The 20,612-nt window shown below is 40.2% G+C and overlaps 1 protein-coding gene across 3 annotated transcripts in view; it reads left to right on the forward strand.

Annotated features, from left to right (window-relative positions):
• Positions 1–19,139, forward strand: part of NLRC4 (NLR family CARD domain containing 4) — a 49,635-nt gene extending 30,496 nt beyond the window's left edge. Inside the window, exons 5-7 of one of the 3 annotated variants that reach the window (XM_070379765.1) lie at positions 734–826; positions 1,482–1,649; positions 18,616–19,133. In XM_070379765.1, the coding sequence (XP_070235866.1) occupies positions 734–826; positions 1,482–1,649; positions 18,616–18,908 (554 nt within the window). In that variant the 3' untranslated portion in view covers positions 18,909–19,133. Of the gene's footprint in view, positions 1–733; positions 827–1,481; positions 1,650–18,615 lie in introns of all 3 variants that reach the window. The other 2 variants (XM_070379764.1, XM_070379766.1) reach the window with 2 other exon arrangements.
• Positions 19,140–20,612: the final 1,473 nt, after the last annotated feature.

The following is a 20,612-nucleotide window of genomic DNA, read 5'->3' on the forward strand; positions in this document are numbered from 1 at the left end:
ATAGTTTCCCAAAATTTTAACCTCAATATATTTGTATTTTTGTTATTAAAATACCTCTCTTATAGATAGCATGGAGTTGGGTCTTGCTTTAAAAAAGAAAATCTAGTTTTATTCATCTTTGTCTTTAATTGGAATGTTTAATCCCGTTAATATAATTATTTATATGAATAGATTTCCAGCTGCCATCTTGCTATTTATTTTCTGTTTTTCTCATCTGTCTTTTTTGAATTTCTAAGTTTTTATTATTAGCATCACAACTATGACATTAACAAAATTACCTAAACTGAGTACACAAAGAACAGCCCATCTTATCTGGTTTTGTTCCTTTGTTTCTCCTGCATGATAGGGTATTTAGAATTGTAAGCAACCTCAAGAGTTTATCCATTTCAACTTCCTCATTCTAATGATGAAGCTGCTGAAGCCTAGAAAAGCAGAGTGACTTTACTAAAATGACATAAAAACTGTCTTCCAGGCTGCATTAGGCTTATGGTGAATTGAAGTTTTTTAATCAGAACTTAGGACCAGGAAATATATGTGCATCAATCATAGTTGTGGCAAGCGGGGGTTAAATCTTTCCAGAGACGTTTTTGGAATAATTATATTAATCAAGTGAAATAATGTTTTGTATGCTGCCAACAAAGAAAACAAGGACTCAGAATTCTTCTAAGGATATTTTAAAATGCACTTTAGTTCCCTGAAAGTCTTGTTTTGGATTGAAATTTCTTTTTTCCAGCTCAGAATCTTCATAACCTGGCCAGACTGAGCATTCTTGATTTATCTGAAAATCATCTGGAAAAGGATGGAAAAGAAGCTCTTCAGCAACTAAGTAAGAATGACAATTTAGCCAAAACCAAATACTCAAAAGGTCAGAAAAGCAGAGCCTGACTCCTGCAGTTTCGTTTATCCACATACGCCTTACTAGATGGACCTCAGTGAAAGTGAAAGTCATTACATAAGTCAATGTAGCCCTTTTCTAAACTACTCTTGAAGAATACGGGCCAATGGTTTTTGAGTTATTAGTTTTCCCATATCATTGCACCTGAGATTCCCACTTGCTTGCCTCCTTCCAGGGAGCTAGTGTCTGAGAGTGACATTCCAGGCAATTTTGCTTAAGAAGTTAGTAATAAGATTTTTAAGCTGTGATAACAATTCTGTGATTATGTTAAAATAAAACAACCTGGTACTTACTGTCTGAGATTTGTTTCAAAATAATATAGAAGGGAAGGAATTTGATGACAATGAAACAAGATTATCCATGATTTGGTTTTTGTTGAAAGTTGGCATATTAGTACATATAGTTTTATATATTTTTGTATATTTTTGAACACGTCCCATAAAAATATTAACAAAAAAACAAGTAGATTCTTGTTGCCCACTGAGCAGGCTTCAGAGATAATAGTCATTCCTTCTCTCACATCCCTTCATCCTTTATCAATTTTGAGATGGATCCAATTTCTGAAACTGCTCCCTCGTTCTTCAAGTTGACAGGCTGCATATCTTAGAACAGCTAACCGTTCTGATGCTGCCCTGGTGTGGTGATGTACGAGTCAGTCTGGCCAGACTGTTGGAGCAACTGGAGAGGGTCCCACAGCTCGTCAAGCTTGGGCTGAAAAACTGGAGACTCACAGATGCAGAGATAAGAATTCTAGGTAGGTATACATACAGAGCTAAGAGAAAGGAAGTTAGCCCTCACAAAGTTCTTCAATTGGCTTGTTCTATTTAGTTAGCTAGCATCTGATTTGTTTATTTGACTCCTCTTTTTTATACAAACATATTGGAAGAGTGTTCACATATGTTAAAGAGTAAAATGATTGAAGACACTAGCCTGTCTTCAAGCATTTCACCTAAAGTGTTTAAAGGAAAAACATTCACATTATCTGATAAGATGTATTATGTTAGGAATTGCTCTTCCTGGCCTTAACTATCTGAAATTCAGCAAGGCCCCTCCAATCTTGGGAAATATGTTTAAGTCACTTGTTGGGTATTCAAAACAAGTAAGGAAAAGAAAGAAAGAATGTGTTAGTCGTTCAGTCGTGTCCAATTCTTTGTGACCCCATGGACTGGAACCCCAGCCTCCTCTGTCCATGGAATTCTCCAGGTGAGAATACTGGAGTGAATAGCCATTCCCTTCTCCAGGGGATCTTTCCAACCCAAGGACTGAACCCATCTCTTATGTCTCCTGCATTGCAGGCACATTCTTTACCATCTGAGCCATCAGGGAAGCCCAAGTGCAATTTTAATGTAAATGGGATCATGGAATACATTTAAGAAGCTGCAAAATTTCCCAGGAACAAAAAAAGATACATAGATGACTGAAGACACAACAGCCTCGGGCAGTTGAAGTGTCCCCACGCTCTCTGTATTAGTTATCATGTCTGTGTAAGATGACTCCAAAATTTGTGGCTTAAACCAACTATAAAACAAACAACTATAAACATTACCTCACATTGCTGTGGGTCAGGAATTTGGAAGCAGCTTAGCTGGGTGGTTCTGGCTTTGTGTCATGAGGTTGCAGTACAGATGTTGACTGGGGCTGCCGGAAACCTGCTTCCAAGGTGGCTCCTCACTTGGTTGGCAGCTTCGTGCTGGCTGTTGGATGGGGCATTAGTTTCTCATCCCTGGACCTCTCCATACACTGCTTGCATGTCCTCAGAACACGGCAGCTCACTCTCTCTAGAGCAAGAGATCCAGAAGAGAAATCAGTTAGACGTTGCAATACCCTTTATGACCTAGCCTGGGAAGATCATTCTGGGGTCATCTCTGCTGTGTCCTATGGTTACTCATGTCAGCCCAACCCAGTGTGGGAGGGGACAACACAGAAGAGTGGATACTAGGAGGTAAGGGTCACTGGAGCCAACTTGAAGGCTGACTACTATATTACCTAAGGCAAAGGATTGGTGAAAACAGCCTTGACTGCCTTCATCTCCCTCACAGATTGTCTAGAAAGTACTAATAGGATACATATCATAAAACTTACCATTTTAACCATTTTAAAATCTACAGTTTTGTGGAATGCACGTTCTTAAGCAACCACCATCACCATCCATCTCTAGAACTTTTTCATTTTCCCTGGCTGAAACTCTGTACTCATTAAAGACTAACTCCCTCTTTTAAAAATTTCTCTTAGAGAGGTGTATGTCTTTAATTCCTTAGGCTGCCCAAAGATTCTGCAATTCTTAGTGGTGCTGAGATTCTGGGTCTTTCCTTCCCTTGATTCTTTTATTTATTTTTGGTTGCACTGGCTCTCTGCTGCTGTGCTTGGACTTTGGGGCTACTCTTGGTTGCAGTGCGTGGATTTCTGATCATGGTGGCTTCTCTTGTGGGACACAGGGTCTAGGGCACAGAGGCTTCAGTCGTTGCGGCTTGCAGGCTTAGTTGCTCTGCAGCATGTGGGATCTTCCTGGATCAGGGATTGAACTGTGTGCTCTGCATTGGTAGGCAGATTCTTAACCCATGGGCCACCAGGGAAGTCCTCTCCTTCCTTTAATTTCTAACTCCACTTCCATCTCCTCTACCTGCTCCCTTAACCATCAAATCATATCATCCTGGGTGTCATTCTTTCAGGACCTTCTGCTATTCTGGGTGATATTGGAAGCAGGTGGGGTTTCTGTGACAGGCTAATTAGCTAATAAATAATCCTTCTCAGGTAACCTCATACCTAAAGCAAGTAGGAAAGGTTATGTCTTTTCAAGGAGGCTGTTGGGAAGTGTGTAGAATTAGAATTACAGGTGAGGGAAGGCATTTTTACATAGAGACCCTTTATCATCTTTCATATCTGTAAGTTGGTAGTTGCTTAACTTGCCCACTTCTGAGGCTGACTACTGAGACCAGAGAAGGAGATGCTGTGGTGGGTTTATTAAGAACTAAGCTAAGGGAGTAGTTTGCCATTTCACTTTAATAGCCTAGTGCCTAACAGTGTCCATATGTAAATGAGAAATATAAATATAACAGAAGACAGCTGACTCTTGGGAATTTACCTGTAATGATGTACCCCAAGATGCAAGTGAAAAAATGACAAAATGAAGAACTAATTTATTCTCAAAGTGTTTTTAAAAAGAATTGTGGAATTACCATTATATACCTAATAAAACATAACTATTATCCCTGTTTTATAAATAGAGACATGGAATCTTCTCGGCAGTCCAGTGGTTAGGACTCTGCACTTCCTCTGCAGGGGCTACCAGTTCCATCCCTGGTTGGGGAATTAAGATACCTCATGCCATGCAGCAAGGCCAAAAATTTTTTTTTAAAAAAGAAGCAGAGACGTAAGAAAGTTGTCAGGCCAAAGCAGGGAGAGGGCTAGAGACAGAAGAGTTGATGAAAGGAGCAAGAGAGTACAGGTGCTGGCATGGCTCCTCTCCAGCCATTTCCTCCACCCTGCAAAGGTATAAGGGCTTCCCAGGTGGCTCAGTGGTAAAGAATCCGCCTGCCAATGAAGGACACCCAGGTTCGATCCCTGGATCAGGAAGATCCCCTGGAGTAGGAAATGGCAACACACTCCAGATTCTTGCCTGGAAAATCCTATGGACAGAGGAGCCTGGTGGGCTAAAGTTCTTGAGATCGCGAAGAGTCAGACACAACTGAGTGTGCACACACATGCAGCTAGAGGTATAAAAAGCAGTCTGCTTGGATGTGAGGCACTAGCTGAAGAGTGAGAGCCAAGCATTCTCTGCCTTTGGTCTCTAGCCAGGTGAAGAGACTGCTGTCTGTCAGTCCCCTCTAGAGGCTCCATCATTATGAAGTGGTTAAGTGAATTAGTTTTAGAGTCAGACAGACCTACCCATCCCTTCCACTTGATAGATGTATGACCTGCAGCAACTTCAAGCTGCTGAACCTCAGTTTGCTCATCTGTCAAATGGGGATAATTACAATGCCTACCATATGAGAGGTTATTATACTAATCCATAATTGAGCTAATGAATAGTAAGAAGTTCAATATTGATTCGTTGTATATACTCAATAAATGGTACTGTGATCATTATTCTCTGGCAGCTTCAAGGGGAACCAAATGCTAGGGTCATCTTTCTTTAAAAAAGAACTTCTTCAGGCTGCTCACTTTTGATGTATGAGATCCTTCACAATAGAGCCCCAGTCCACTTTCCTCTCCATCTTCATCTTCTGCATGCCTCCCCACCTATGTGAGGCTTCATCCTCATGAACCTCTTGCTAGTCCTCCAAAATGCCTTTGTACATGTGCTCCCTCTAGGAAGTCCTTCACCTCCTCTACAGTCCTTTAAGACCTAGCTGATGCATCTCTTTCTTGGTGAAATAGTCTCCTTTTTAAAAAAATTTTATTTATTTTTAATTGGATGATAATTGCTTTATAATGTTGTGTTGGTTTCTGCCATACATCAACATAAATCAGCCATAGGTATACATATGTCCCTCCTTCTTGAGCCTCCCTCCCACTCCATCTCACCCCTCTAGGCTGTCAGAGAGCACTAGGGTGAGTTTCCTGTGCTACACAGAAGCTTCCCACTAGCTACTCTTGGTAAAATAGTCTCCTTATGCTCGCTCTTCTGCACCCCTAAGAGTAACCTAGACGTTGTTTTAAGCCTCTTGTCCAGAGTCTTTCAAATTTTTTTGACTATGACCCGTATTTTAAAAGTATATTTTATCTTGTTATCCAATGCACACATACACATACATTTTTATAGTATTTACATATACTTGAAAGTCTTCTTAAAACCACTAAAAAAAGGGAAAAGATGTGGTACATATATACACTGGAACATTAGCCATAAAGAAGCATGAAATGCCATTTGTAGCAACATGAATGGACCTAGAGATGATCATGTGAAGTGAAGGAAGTCAGACAAAGAAAGACAAATATATGACATCACTTGTAAGTGGAATATAAAAATGATGCAAATACTTATTTACAGACTCTCAGACATAAAGAAAATCTTATGGTTACCAAAGAAAACAGCAGGATTGGGGGCAGGTGGAGAATTAAATTGGAAGTTTGGGATTAACATATACACACTGCTGCTGCTGCTGCTGCTAAGTCGCTCCAGTCGTGTCTGACTCTGTGCGACCCCAGAGACAGCAGCCCACCAGGCTCACCTGTCCCCGGGATTCTCCAGGCAAGAACACTGGAGTGGGTTGCCATTTCCTTCTCCAATGCATGAAAGTGAAAAGTGAAAGGGAAGTCGCTCAGTTGTGTCCAACTCCTAGCAACCCCTTGGACTGCAGCCTACCAGGCTCCTCCGTCCATGGGATTTTCCAGGCAAGAGTACTGGAGTGGGGTGCCATTGCCTTCTCCAAACATATACACACTACTATATATATAAAATAGATGGGCAACAGTACAACACAGGGAACTTTCAATATCTTACAATAACCTATAATGGAAAAGAATCTGAACAGGAAAAATATATATACAGAATTAAGTCACTTTGGTGTACACCTGAAACTAACATATTATAAGTGAACTATACTTCAATTTAAAAAACGATTTTAAAAAAACTGCTCTAATCCATATGCTAGATCCAGGGCTCTGTTTCCATGGTCCCTCCTGGCTCTGCACTTCTGTTTTTGTGTGACTCTGGATCTGTGTCAACTTAACCCCTGTGGTGTCCCTTTCCCTATTCTCCAAGTTACTCAGATGGGGAGAGTTCACTTATCCTTAACATTTACAAGAAGGTCCCAGTATAACTACAGATGTAGCAGATTTATTGAATGGTTATAAGTATTTGTAAAGGGTGGACTTACATGATAGCTCTGAAGAGCACTTAACTTTAATATTGGCACTTCCCCTTTCTCAAATAGATGCAAGACTATTTCTGCCAATTCAGGCTCCAATTGCCTGTCAATTACCCTGTCCTATTTCATCACCATCTCTTACAATCCCTGAAAAAAAAAAAATCCTTCTATGTGATTATGATCTATGTGATTATGAAGAGTAACTCAATTACATCTAGCCCCCTAATACCAAACTCAGTTCAGGACCTTCCTTCACATTGTTGTTCAGTCGCTAAGTCGTGTCCAATCTTTTACCACACCATGGACTGTAGCCCGCCAGGCTCCTCTGTCCATGGGATTTCCCAGGCAAGAATACTGGAGAGGGTTGCTAGTTTCTTCTCCAGGGGATCTTCCTGACCCAGGGATGGAACTCGGGTCTCCTTCATTGACAGGAGGATTCCTTACCACTGAACCACCAGGGAAGCCCTTCCTTCACATAGCCAGACTAATGTGCTCTATGAATAACAGGCTTACATTCAGGTTTCTCCTCTTCCCCTCTACTGCTGGGCTCTATTAACAGCAGAGAGAAGAACAGATTTATTTCCTCCATAATACAAATGATGTTAAAAGGCAGAAGAAGCCAAAATCAGGGTTCCTTTTGGTTTTGTGTTTTTTAATTGACGTGTAACATACCCACAGGAAAGTGTACAAATCCTAAGTAGATAGTACAATGAATTTTCATAAGGTTCATATACCCATGTAACTAGTACCCAGATCAAGACGTGGAAGAATAAAAAAAAAAGAAAGAAAGAAACAGAAGATTCTCAGCTTTGTAGCTTCCTTCTCCCAGCTTCCTAACTTCTAACATCATAGATTAGTCTTGGCTGCTTTTTAATTTTACATAAATGGAATCATACACTGTATATTCTTTTGAGTTTTCTTTGGTTCAATATCATGTGTATGAAATTCATCCAATTATTATGTGTATACAAGATTCATTCATTCTCATTGCTGTAAAATCTATTGTATGAACATACTTCAACTGGTTTTTCCCATTCTACTGTTGATATTTGAGTAATTTTATCTTTCGAATACTATAAATAGTGCTGCTATGAACATCCTTGTGTACATCTTCTGGTGAACATATGGGCACATTTCTGCTGGGTGTCTATACAGGAGTGGGTTTGGGTTACAGGTAAAGCATATATTAAACTTTGGGCTTCACTGGTGGCTCAAATTGTAGAGTCTGCCTGCAGTGTAGGAGACCTGGGTTTGATCCCTGGGTTGGGAAGATCCCCTGGAGGAAATGGCTACCTACTCCAGTATTCTTGCCTGGAGAGTACCATGGACAGAGGAACCTGGTGGGCTACGGTTCATGGGGTCATAAAGTGTTGGATGCAACCGACTTTCACTTTTCATATGTTTGGCTTTAATATACATGTCAGTCTTCCAATGTGCTTATATTCAATTCTGGTTTAAAAAAACTGTGGTTTTTATTATTACACACAGACAGCCATTTATTTTTGTTAGCGCACTTACCATTTGAACTTAGAGAATGTATTCATATATCTATCTGCCCCACTTAACTGTGAGATCTTAGAGAACAGGGCTCAGGCATTAGACTTGGTATTGAGTGTATTTCCCACACTCAATAAATATGTTGTATAAAAGAATGAAAGAACTTATAGCACCTCCACTATTTGCCATGAGATATAGGCTAGCTTGGGTTCTTAGAAAACCCATTATAGTAAATGCTATTTTCTTATATATAAAATATCCCCAAATTTGAAAATACATTTGTATGATTTCACAAACTCTTTATGATATCTGAACCAACCAATTCTTCAAACCTCTAGCATAAGTTTCTTGACTCTGGTCCATCATACTTCTCCTGGCTTAGATCTGGCTTTGGGATTCACATCCCTATTTAGTGATGGTATATGTGATGGATGAGATGCAATATGCCTTGACATGGGATAATAAAATTCAGGCTAGTAATAAGAGATGGGGAGTCTAATGAAATATAGGCTACCAAGGAAGAAGCAGGGAGGAAATGTCATAGGAAGTGTTTAATGAAATATGTGGTAGATAAGATGCGCTGGAGACATAAGGTGTATTTTCAGAAAAGTACCTTTTTACCAAGGGTTTTAGACACCTCCTGGTCCTAACTGAAACCTGGCTCTCCCCTACAACTCTCTTAAACAGTCACTTTTATTCTCTTGATCTTTATGCCTCTCAGAGTCCAAAAGGCAAGGTCAGTTTCTCCTTGATTTTCACTGTCCTTCCAGTCCACACCTCCAAACTCATGAAGGATTCCTACTTCCATGTGGCTTAGGCCATTTAACTGAACTATGGCTTGTTCTTATTGCTATGAACTCCAAATTTACTGTCATGTTTTCTTATGCACTGAAGCCTTTGACAACTGTCTTACAGAATTCCTTACCCTCTAATTTTGGTCATCAACTGAGAAGACTTCATTTCTTATGTGAAACTACTCAGCCAACATTCAGGAACCTCTTTTTTTGTCCTTCTCTTCTATTATCCTTCACCCATCTGTGAGGATGGAATTATCAGATTATGATAACTCCACTTACAACTGTTCTACCCCTAAGATATTAAATCCAGATGATTCATTCTCAAACAGCCTTCTAAATTTCCATCCTAGTTACTTGGTGACTCATCACCAGTTCATTTCATTTCACTGGGACATCCAGTCCATTGAGGCCACTACCACTTGCCTACTAAATAGCTCCTGTTTATTTTGACTTTTCTTCCCACCTAGTTTAAATTCCGTCCTTCATCCTGCAAACATTCTTGTCAAAATAGCTGAAACTCTTATGGCCCACAGTATGATAAGTCAATTTAGGCAATGACATTTAGTGATGGCCTGTGTGTGTGACAGATGCAAAAGTGAAATGAAGAAAGTGTAATGAGAGATGCAGTTTCTAAATAAAGACTACTTATTGAGATGCAGGAAGAAAATGAGAGTGGAGGTGAGGTGTGAAATTAGATACAGTGGTTAGGGTATATTTGCTGGCAAAACTGAAAGCCTGGATTGTCCTCAATTTTCCACTTGTTCTGTACCTATACTCAGACCATTGGGAAAAATCACACAATTTGGCAGATAGGTACATTTCAGGTTTATAGTAACAAATTTCAATGAAAATACTTAGAGAAAATGGTAAGAAAGCATTATATATAGAAACATAGCATGCAGCAAGAGCAGGGCTTGAATAAAATGCTTGTAGTCTTACATACTTATATTAGAAGAGAAGAAAGGCTGAAAATTATTGTTTCTAATTTAAGAAGCCAGAAAAAGAGTAAACTCAAGACAATAAACATAAGAATATAAATCAATGAAATAGAAGACAAAAATACATTTAAAGAAAGATTCAGTTCAGTTCAGTTCAGTTCAGTCGCTTAGTTGTGTCCAACTCTTTGTGACCCCATGAATCTCAGCACACCAGGCCTCCCTGTCCGTCACCAACACCTGGAGTTCACTCAAACTCATGTCCATCGAGTCGGTGATGCCATCCAGCCATCTCATCCTTTGTCGTCCCCTTCTCCTCCTGCCCCCAATCCCTCCCAGCATCAAGGTCTTTTCCAATGAGTCAACTCTTCACATGAGGTGGCCAAAGTATTGGAGTTTCAGCTTTAGCATCAGTCCTTCCAATGAACATCCAGGACCGATCTCCTTTAGGATCTCCTTTAGGATGGACTTGTTGGATCTCCTTGCAGTCCAAGGGACTTTCAAGAGTCTTCTCCAACACCACAGTTCAAAGCATCAATTCTTCGGCACTCAGCTTTCTTCACAGTCCAACTCTCACATCCATACATGACCACTGGAAAAACCATAGACTTGACTAGATGGACCTTTGTTGGCAAAGTAATGTCTCTGCTTTTGAATATGCTACCTAGGTTGGTCATAACTTTCCTTCCAAGGAGTAAGAATCTTTTAATTCATGGCTGCAGTCACTATCTGCAGTGATTTTGGAGCCCAAAAAAATAAAGTCTGACACTGTTTCCACTGTTTCCCCATCTATTTCCCATGAAGAGATGGGACCAGAAGCCATGATCTTAGTTTTCTGAATGTTGAGCTTTAAGCCAACTTTTTCACTCTCCTCTTTCACTTTCATCAAGAGGCTTTTTAGTTCCTCTTCACTTTCTACCATAAGGATGGTGTCATCTGCACATCTGAGGTTATTGATATTTCTCCCGGCAATCTTGATTCCAGCTTGTGCTTCTTCCAGCCCAGCATTTCTCATGATGCACTCTGCATATAAGTTAAATAAGCAGGGTGACAATATACAGCCTCGACGTACTCCTTTTCCTATTTGGAACCAGTCTGTTGTTCCATGTCCAGTTCTAACTGTTGCTTCCTGACCTGCATATAGGTTTCTCAAGAGGCAAGTCAGGTGGTCTGGTATTCCCATTTCTTTCAGAATTTGCCACAGTTTATTGTGATCCACACAGTCAAAGGTTTTGGCATAGTCAATAAAGCAGAAATAGATGTTTTTCTGGAGCTCCCTTGCTTTTTCAATGATCCAGCAGATGTTGGCAATTTGATCTCTGGTTCCTCTGCCTTTTCTAAAACCAGCTTGAACATCTGGAAGTTCACGGTTCACGTACTGCTGAAGCCTGGCTTGGAGAATTTTGAGCATTACTTTACTAGCATGTGAGATGAATGCAATTGTGTGGTAGTTTGAGCATTCTTTGGCATTGCCTTTCTTTGGGATTGGAATGAAAACTGACCTTTTCCAGTCCTGTGGCCACTCCTGAGCTTTCCAAATTTGCTGGCATATTGAGTGCAGCACTTTCACAGCATCATCTTTTAGGGTTTGAAATAGCTCAACTGGAATTCTATCACCTCCACTAGCTTTGCTCCTAGTGATGCTTCCTAAGGCCCACTTGACCTCACACTCCAGGTTGTCTGGCTCTAGGTGAGTGATCACACCATCGTGATTATCTGGATCATGAAGATCTTTTTTGTATAGTTCTCCTGTATATTCTTGCCACCTCTTCTTAATATCTTCTGCTTCTGTTAGGTCCATACCATTTCTGTCCTTTATTGAGCCCATCTTTGCATGAAATGTTCCCTTGGTATCTCTAATTTTCTTGAAGAGATCTCTAGTCTTTCCCATTCTGTTGTTTTCCTCTATTTCTTTGCATTGATCGCTGAGGAAGGCTTTCTTATCTCTCCTTGCTATTCTTTAGAACTCTGCATTCAGATGCTTATATCTTTCCTTTGTTTCTCTTCTTTTCACAGCTATTTGTAAGGCCTCCCCAGACAGCCATTTTGCTTTTTTGCATTTCTTTTCCATGGGGATGGTCTTGATCCCTGTCTCCTGTACAATGTCATGAACCTCAGTCCATAGTTCATCAGGCACTCTATCTATCAGATCTAGGCCCTTAAATCTATTTCTCACTTCCACTGTATAATCATAAGGGATTTGATTTAGGTCATACCTGAATGGTCTAGTGGTTTTCCCTACTTTCTTCAATATAAGTCTGAATTTGGCAATAAGGAGTTCACGATCTGAGTGACAGTCAGCTCCTGGTCTTGTTTTTGCTGACTGTATAGAGCTTCTCCATCTTTGACTGCAAAGAATATAATCAATCTGATTTTGGTGTTGACTATCTGTTGATGTCCATGTGTAGAGTCTTTTCTTGTGTTGTTGGAAGAGGGTGTTTGCTATGACCAGTGCGTTCTCTTGGTAAAACTCTATTAGCCTTTTCCTGCTTCATTCCGTACTCCAAGGCCAAATTTGCCTGTTACTCCAGGTTTTTCTTGACTTCCTACTTTTGCATTCCAGTCCCCTATAATGAAAAGGACATCTTTTTGGGGTGTTAGTTCTAAAAGGTCTTGTAGGTCTTCATAGAACCATTCAACTTCAGCTTCTTCAGTGTTACTGGTTGGGACGTAGGCTTGGATACCGATTTTTTTGGGGGGGTGGTGCGGTGGCGGCAAGAATACCAGAGTGGGTTGCCATTCCCTTCTCCAGGAGATCTTCCCAAACCAGGGATTGAACCTGGGTCTCCCACATTGTAGGCAGATGCTTTACCGTCTGAACCACCAGGGAAGTTCAAAAGAAAGATTAGTAAAGCTTAAAATCGTTCTTTAAAGAGTAACAAAGGAATAGAGATGAAAAATTAAGCAAAATTAATCAAGAAAAAGCAGAGCAACATAAATAATAAATAATTTCATTTATCAAAGTGTAGACCTAGGCACATGAATGTTTGTAGTGGCTTTATTCATATCACATATCTGATAAAGGACTACTATTTAGAATATATAAAGAACTCCTACAACTCATTGATAAAAAGACAACTTGATAGAGTTTAGAGAAGACAAAGAATCTAAATAGGCATTTCTCCAAAGAAGATATATAAATGGCTAATAAACATCAGAAAAAATGCTCAGTATCATTAGCCATCAGGGAAATGAAAACCAAAGCCACAGTGAAATGACTCTTACCAACCACTAGGATGGTTACAATAAAAAAAAGGACAGGTAATAAAAAGTGTTGACAAGGACATAGAAAAAGTGGAGCCCTCATGTGCTGGTGGTTGGACTGTTTCCTACTTAGGAAAACATTCTGCCACCTCTCCAATGGTTAAACATAGGATTATCAATTCTACCCTGAGGAATCCAAGAGAAATGAAAATATATGTCCATACAAAAGCATGTATAGCAATGTTATCGCATATTTTATAATCCCGAAGTGGAAACAACCCAAGTGTCCATCACTGCTAAATGGATAAACAAAATGTGATATATCTACAAAATAGAGTATTATTCAGCCGTAAAAAGGAATGAAGTGTTAGAACACACTATAACATGGATGAACCTTGAAGATATCATACAAAGTGAAAGAAGCCAGTCACAAAAGACCATATATAGTATGATTACATTCATATGAAATGTCCACAATGGGCAAATCCATAGTGACGAAAAGTGGATTAATGGTTGCCGATGTTGCGGGGTGGGGTGAAAATGACTGCTAATGCTGTGGAGTTCAGTTTTGGGGGTGATGAAGATGTCCTGGAACTAGATAGTGGTGTACAACTTTGTGGATATACTAAAACCCACTACGTTGTTGCCCAGTCGTGTCTCTTGAGATCCCAATCCCATGGATTGGGATTTTTCAGGCAATAATACTGGAATGGGTTGCCATTTCCTTTTTCCAGGGGATCTTCCCAACCCAGGAACTGAATGCGAGTCTCCTGCCCGCATCTCCTGCATTTCAGGTAGACTCTTTATTGCTGAGCCGGCGGGGAAGCCCCAAACCCACTATAAGTTCAGTTCAGTTCAGTCGCTCAGTCGTGTCTGACTATACCACTATAACTATAGTGGTATAGTTATACTTTAAAATGTTGAATTTTATGGTATGTATATTATATATCAAAAAGACCCTAAAAGTATATCCTAAGCAACTGTATTTACACAGTACTTGTCAAAACTGTATTTTTTAAAATACAAAAGAATGACAAACTCTAAATCAGAACAGTAGTTTCCGTGGGTCAGTGGGGACAGATGTGTGCAACAGGAGGATACCACATAATAGATCCAAGTTTTCATCCATGTTCTTATTCTCAGGTTAAGTGATAGATTCATGAGTGAATAGGTGAAATTAGTGATCTATCCACTTCTGAATAAACAATAAACACAACCTGTCAACATTTCCTGACAATCTTACTGTGCCTCTGTATGCAGCTCTCTCTATATAAACAATTTTAAACTTGATTCTCCTTAATCCATGTCTTTCTCTATTTCACAATGAATGTGATTCCCCCCTCCCACGCCCCGCCTTTCCTTTTCTTATTACATTATAGTAGGTCTCTCCCCCTTTAAGGGCAGTCTCTCTGCTCTAGCCTTGACTGAGATCCCATCCCTGCCCTCATCCCTGTTCAAGATCATTTCACCAATTATGCCCTTCTTTACTCTTTCCTATCAGTTTTTAAAGGTGCTCAGGTCTCTCTCATTTTATATAGAACTCTTCCTGACTCCTATCTTCCTCCTATGACTATCATCCTCTCCCTCCTTCCCTTCAAGGCAAAAATTTATGTACCCTCAACACATCTCCACTATCTGACCATCCTCTGCTTCCTACTTATTCCAGCTGACTCTACACACTTGCAACGACTCAATGGATATTTTCCCAAAGTGTTTAACTTACCTATGTAAAAGTTGATGCTGAGTACTCTCTCCTTTTCAGAATGTTCTCTTGACTTCCGTGCTACCTTGGTAACTTCTCAGTCTCCTTTGCCATGGCAGTTCCTCCATACAGATGTTAAACGCTCCCAATTTTCCTTAGAACCTAGTCCTAGGTTCTCCACTCTTCTTCCTTAGATTACACTTCATCTTAAAGCTGTAATTGCCATATTTAAATTTTGACTCCCCAAATTTTGTTTCTTCCTGATCAGCAATCTGGGACTATTGAATAGGAATCATTGTGAGCTCAAGGATCTACTGCACCTGTCCTCACTTACTTTTTTAGGTGACATAGTTTGATTTAAATGTTTGAGGCTAAACTCACAATTTAGCATGTTCTCAAACAGGCATCACATCTGAACTCCATTACCCAATTTTTTCCTCAAAAAAAAGAACCACCACAGACCATACTTATGTTCTAGCTCAGTGGTAAGTTCTGGGCCAAATCATTCTGCCAAATGGATCCTCAGAATTTTGCAAGTGCTCTGTTTTGCTATCTACTTGTAATTTTTTTAAAATAGCATCTTATTTTTATTGTTAGACACAGTAACTTTTGGGGGTCTCTGAAAAAAACTAAATTTATGAAGTTCATTTTTCCTGATCCCTATGTTGCCTCATTTCTTGGGAGCTTTTTGTTCGATTTTTTGTCTGTCTTTAGTTCCTTGTTGGAGGCTGTTCTCAACTGTCTGATATTCCTGTTCTCTTCACATTTTAGAGTGAGGCACAAGTTGGTAGGAAGCTCCCTGCACCTGAGGGAGGGGCTTAGGCTCACTGTGGGTGGTCAGGAAAGAAAAACAGCTCTTCCTGTGTAGGGCCTTCCTTGGAGGCAGTTCAATTTTCCCTGAGAAGGATCCTTGTCTTTCTCCTGGAGCATGTAAGCGCAGCTGCCACTGCTCTGCAAACAAAGTGGGGCTGGAAGGTCTATTGCCTTTGTGTGTTCCCAAGGCACCTGGACCTACCACAGCACCTATCTTCCATCCAGTTACTTCATTATGCATGTTTTCACACTACAGGTAAGCCCAAGGAGACAGAGACCATATGTCCTTTTACGTTATCCCCAGCACTCAGCACAATCCAGGATACATGGTAGGCACTCAAAACTGTTTGTTGAATGAATAAATGGTAAGAGCTCTGGCTCAGGGGAACTATAGGGTGGTCTCTTCCACACTAGAGCTTTGTTTAGGTTGTAGGAACCCTTCATGGATCAGAATCCTTCTACCCAGAGAATCTGAGATTTCTGCCTGGAATTAGGATCAAGGCACTTGCATTCTCCACAACCCACATACAGCCTACAGAGCTAAATGTCACTGATTCCTCTTCTCTCAGAAGTAGTCTGCTCCTCATGATGACAAAAACGCCAGATTCAATGAACAAAATGTGTGCCCTTGTGAATTACATTGCTTGTTCTTGGTTCCTGTGCTTGTGCACATTCTGGTAATTATCCAAAAATCTCTCTAATTGATACCATTCTTTAAGCCTGGCAGGTAGCCTGTATAAATAGCTTACCCTTTGAGGGTGGGGTGGGCTTGAAATTCTTCGTTAGAGTTCCTTTCAGGTGATGCAATCTGTTCTGGTAATTAAGAAGGAGAAATGAAGTTGCTTTTTGTGGAGGAAGGAGCTTTATATGCAGACATGCTAACTGGCAACCAGTATTTTGACTGAGCACATACTTTGCTGGGAAGAACCTGGGAACGAGGCAGAGACAGAAAGGACTTGAGAATGAGGTGTAAGAAGAGAAGGGAGAAACCTATGAGGAAGAAAGAAGGGCTCATTATGGGAAGGAGGAAGAAAGGAGAAAGTGAGGCCCTATGTATGGATGAGGCTGGGCACAGGCTATGCTGGTCTAAGGAGACCCAGCCACACCTTGGCTTACAGAGCAGAGCTATATTCCCCTCTCCTGTAACACTCAGGAGTGTGCAGTCCAGGCAGGTGGAGTGGCTTTGCTCTGTGCAGTCTTTCAGACTCAGATACCTACATGTTCTTTACTCCTCCGTTACTTAGGGTGTTACCTTTGACTTCATGGTAATGGCTAGGATATTTACCTTTCCATTGTAGGAGTACTTTTTTAAAAAATAATTTTAAACATTTATTTATTTATGATTGTGCTGGGTCTTTGTTGCTACACAGGCTTTTCTCCAATTGCAGAGAGTGGGGATTACTCTCTAGTTGCAGTAAGCATGCTTCTTCTTGCAGTGGCTTCTCTTATTGCAGAGCATAGACTATAGGGTGTGTGGACTCAGTATTTGTAGCTGGCAGGCCCTTGAGCACAGGCTTAACAGTGGTGGCGTATGGGCTTAGCTGCTCTGAGGCATGTGGGATCTGCCTGGACCAGGGATTGAAACCCTGTCTCCTGCATTGGCAGGTGGATTCTGATCCACTGAGCCACCAGGGCAGCCTTGTTCAGTTCAGTCACTCAGTTCTGACTCTTTGCAACCCCATGGAGCGCAGCATGTCAGGTCTCCCTCTCCATTACCAACTCCTGGAATTTACTCATGTCCATTGAGTCAGTGATGCCATCCAACCATCTCATCCTGTCATCTCCTTCTCCTCCCGCCTTCCATCTTTCCCAGCATCAGGGTCTTATCAAATGAGTCAGTTCTTCGCATCAGGTGGCCAAAATACTGGAGTTTCATCTTCAGCATCAGTCCTTCCAATGAATATTCAGAACTGATTTCCTTTAGGATGGACTGGTTGGATTTCCTTGCAGTCCAAGGGACTCTCAAGACTCTTCTCCAACACCACAGTTCAAAAGCATCAATTCTTCAGTGCTCAGCTTTCTTTATAGTCCCAACTCACATCCATGCATGACTACTGGAAAAACCATGGCTTTGACTAGATGGACCTTTGTTGGCAAAGTAATGTCTCTGCTTTTTAATATGCTGTCTAGGTTTGTCATAACTTTTCTTCTAAGGAGCAAGTGTCTTTTAATTTTATGGCTCCAGTCACCATCTGCAGTTATTTTGGAGCACAAAAAAAGAAAGTCTCTCATTGTTTCCATTGTTTCCCCCTATATTTGCCATGAACTGATGGGACCAGATGCCATGATCTGTTTTCTGAATGTTGAGTTTTAAGCCAACTATTTCACTCTCCTCTTTCATCAAGAGGCTCTTTAGTTCTTTTTCGCTTTCTGCCATAAGGATGGTGCCATAAGGGCAGTCCTTGGAGGAGGTATTTTAGAGTGCCCTATTCTATAAGGAAATTCCTGAAGAGTTAAAAGAGGGTGAAAAATAACAACCCCAAAACTCTTTATCTTGAGATACTGAAGGAGTTTACTTACTGAAGTTTACAGTTTGGAACATTTCATACCCAAAGAAACAATCGTTAGGTAGCGTATGCTTCTCCAGAAGAGGAAATGACGTAATGTTGCCAAAGTCTGACTCCAGTTTTGAAAACAGGTACTGAATATTTCAATTGTCTCTCCCACGTTTCAATTTTTACACAATTTATCTTCCATTACTTGGAAAAGTCAGGAAAAGAGAAAAAATATATGTCATTTATATTGGTTTCCTATAATTGCTATTTATCAGATTCCCTTACACTTTAGGAAAAATATAATTTGTAAATATAATGAACCAGGTCTATAATCACTTTTCTAATTACACAGAGAATTTCTTTCTTAAGCAAAGCACTAGTCCAAACATAGCCATTTCTCTTAAAAAAAAAACAAACAAAAAAACACCTTTTTTCCAGTTAATGGATTTATTTCTGTTTTTATTCAGGTGTATTTTTTGAAAAGAATCCTCTGGAAAACTTCCAGCAGTTGGATTTGGCAGGAAATTGTGTAAGCAGCGATGGATGGCTTGCCTTCATGAGTGGATTTGAGAATCTTAAGGAACTAGTGTTTTTTGACTTCAGTACGAAAGGACTCTTACCTGATGCATCATTAGTCAGGAAACTTAGCCACGTGTTATCCAAACTAACTTTTCTGCAAGAGGTTCAGCTTGTTGGGTGGCAACTTGATGACGATGATGTCAGTGTTCTTAAAGGTGCTTTTAAACTAGTAATTGCTTAAATAAAGGGTACCCTAAGCCTCTGAATGCTCTGGGGACTCCATTACTTTCAGCCTGGTGATTTAAAAATCTTTGCTTAAAAAAACTGCCCCAGGTGCCCTGCAGACTTATAAGAAATGTATGCTTACTGTTGTAAGTTACCGAGATGTTTGGATTGTTTCTTTAAATTGCATGATTGCAATAAAGGCCTGGCTAATAAAAATATGGAACAAACTTTGCTCATATACTTCAAGGGTCTGAAAGTAAACAGCAATCCACTATATATCTAAAAATTATCCTTCTCAAGAGTGTGTGTCTAACTCACCCCTTCTAAACGTTTTCTTCTTTTATGGATATCAGGATGATGTGGAGCATCATCACCTTCTTAGCCGGCCTCTTCCATGGAAATCAACTTTCTTAATTTCATCACTCAAATAAAAAGGAGACAGAAAACAGGAGGATGCTAGGAAACTGAGGCCAAAGAAGAGGAAGTGGGAGGGCGTTTAACTTGATGACATGTATAAACAGGTGAATTTAACTCAGATGACCATTTTATCTACTATTGTGGGCAAGAATCCCTTAGAAGAAATGGAGTAGTGATCACAGTCAAGAGTCTGAAATGCACTACTTGGATGCAATCTCAAAAATGACAGAATGATCTGTTTGTTCCCAAGGCAAACCATTCAACATCACAGTAATGCAAGTCTATGCTCTGACCAGTAATGCTGAAGAAGCTGAAGCTGAACGGTTCTATGAAGATCTACAAGACATTCTAGAACTAACACCCCAAAAGATGTCCTTTCCATTACAGGGGACTGGAATGCAAAAGTAGGAAGTCAAGAAACAAACATCTGGAGTAACAGGCAAATTTGGCCTTGGAGTACAGAATGAAGCAGGCCAAAGGCTAATAGAGTTTTGTGAAGAGAATGCATTGGTCATAGCAAACACCCTCCTCCAACAACACAAGAGAAGATTCTACACATGGACATCAACAGATGGTCAATACCAAAATCAGATTGATTACATTCTTTGCAGCCAAAGATGGAGAAGCTCTATACAGTCAGCAAAAACAAGACCAGAAGCTGACCGTGGCTCAAATCATTAACTCCTTATTGTCAAATCCAGACTTATATTGAAGAAAGTAGGGAAAACCACTAGATCATTCAGGTATGACCTAAATCAAATCCCTTACGATTATACAGTGGGAGTGACAACTAGATTCAAGGGATTGTATCTGATAGACTGAGTGCCTGAAAAACTATGGATGGAGGGGTTGGTGACATTGTACAGGAGGCAGGGATCAAGTCCAAGAAAGAGAAATGTAAAAAGGCAAAATGGTTATCTGAGGAGGCCTTACAAATAGTTGAGAAAAGAAGAGAAGCTAAAAGCAAAGGAGAAAAGGAAAGATATACTTATTTGAATGGAGAGTTCCAAAGAATAGCAGGGAGAGATTAGAAAGCCTTCCTCAGTGATCAATGCAAAGAAATAGAGGAAAAGAATAGAATGGGAAAGACTAGAGATCTCTTCAAGAAAATTAGAGATACCAAGGGAACATTTCACGCAAAGATGGGCACAATAAAAGACAGAAATGGTATGGACCTAATAGAAGCAGAAGATATTAAGAAGACATGGCAAGAATACACAGAACTATACAAAAAGATCTTCATAACACAGATAATCATGATGGTGTGATCACCTAGAGTCAGACATCCTCGAACGCAAAGTCA

Source organism: Bos mutus, chromosome 11 (assembly GCF_027580195.1).
Source record: "Bos mutus isolate GX-2022 chromosome 11, NWIPB_WYAK_1.1, whole genome shotgun sequence".
NCBI classification, from domain to species: Eukaryota; Metazoa; Chordata; class Mammalia; order Artiodactyla; family Bovidae; genus Bos; species Bos mutus.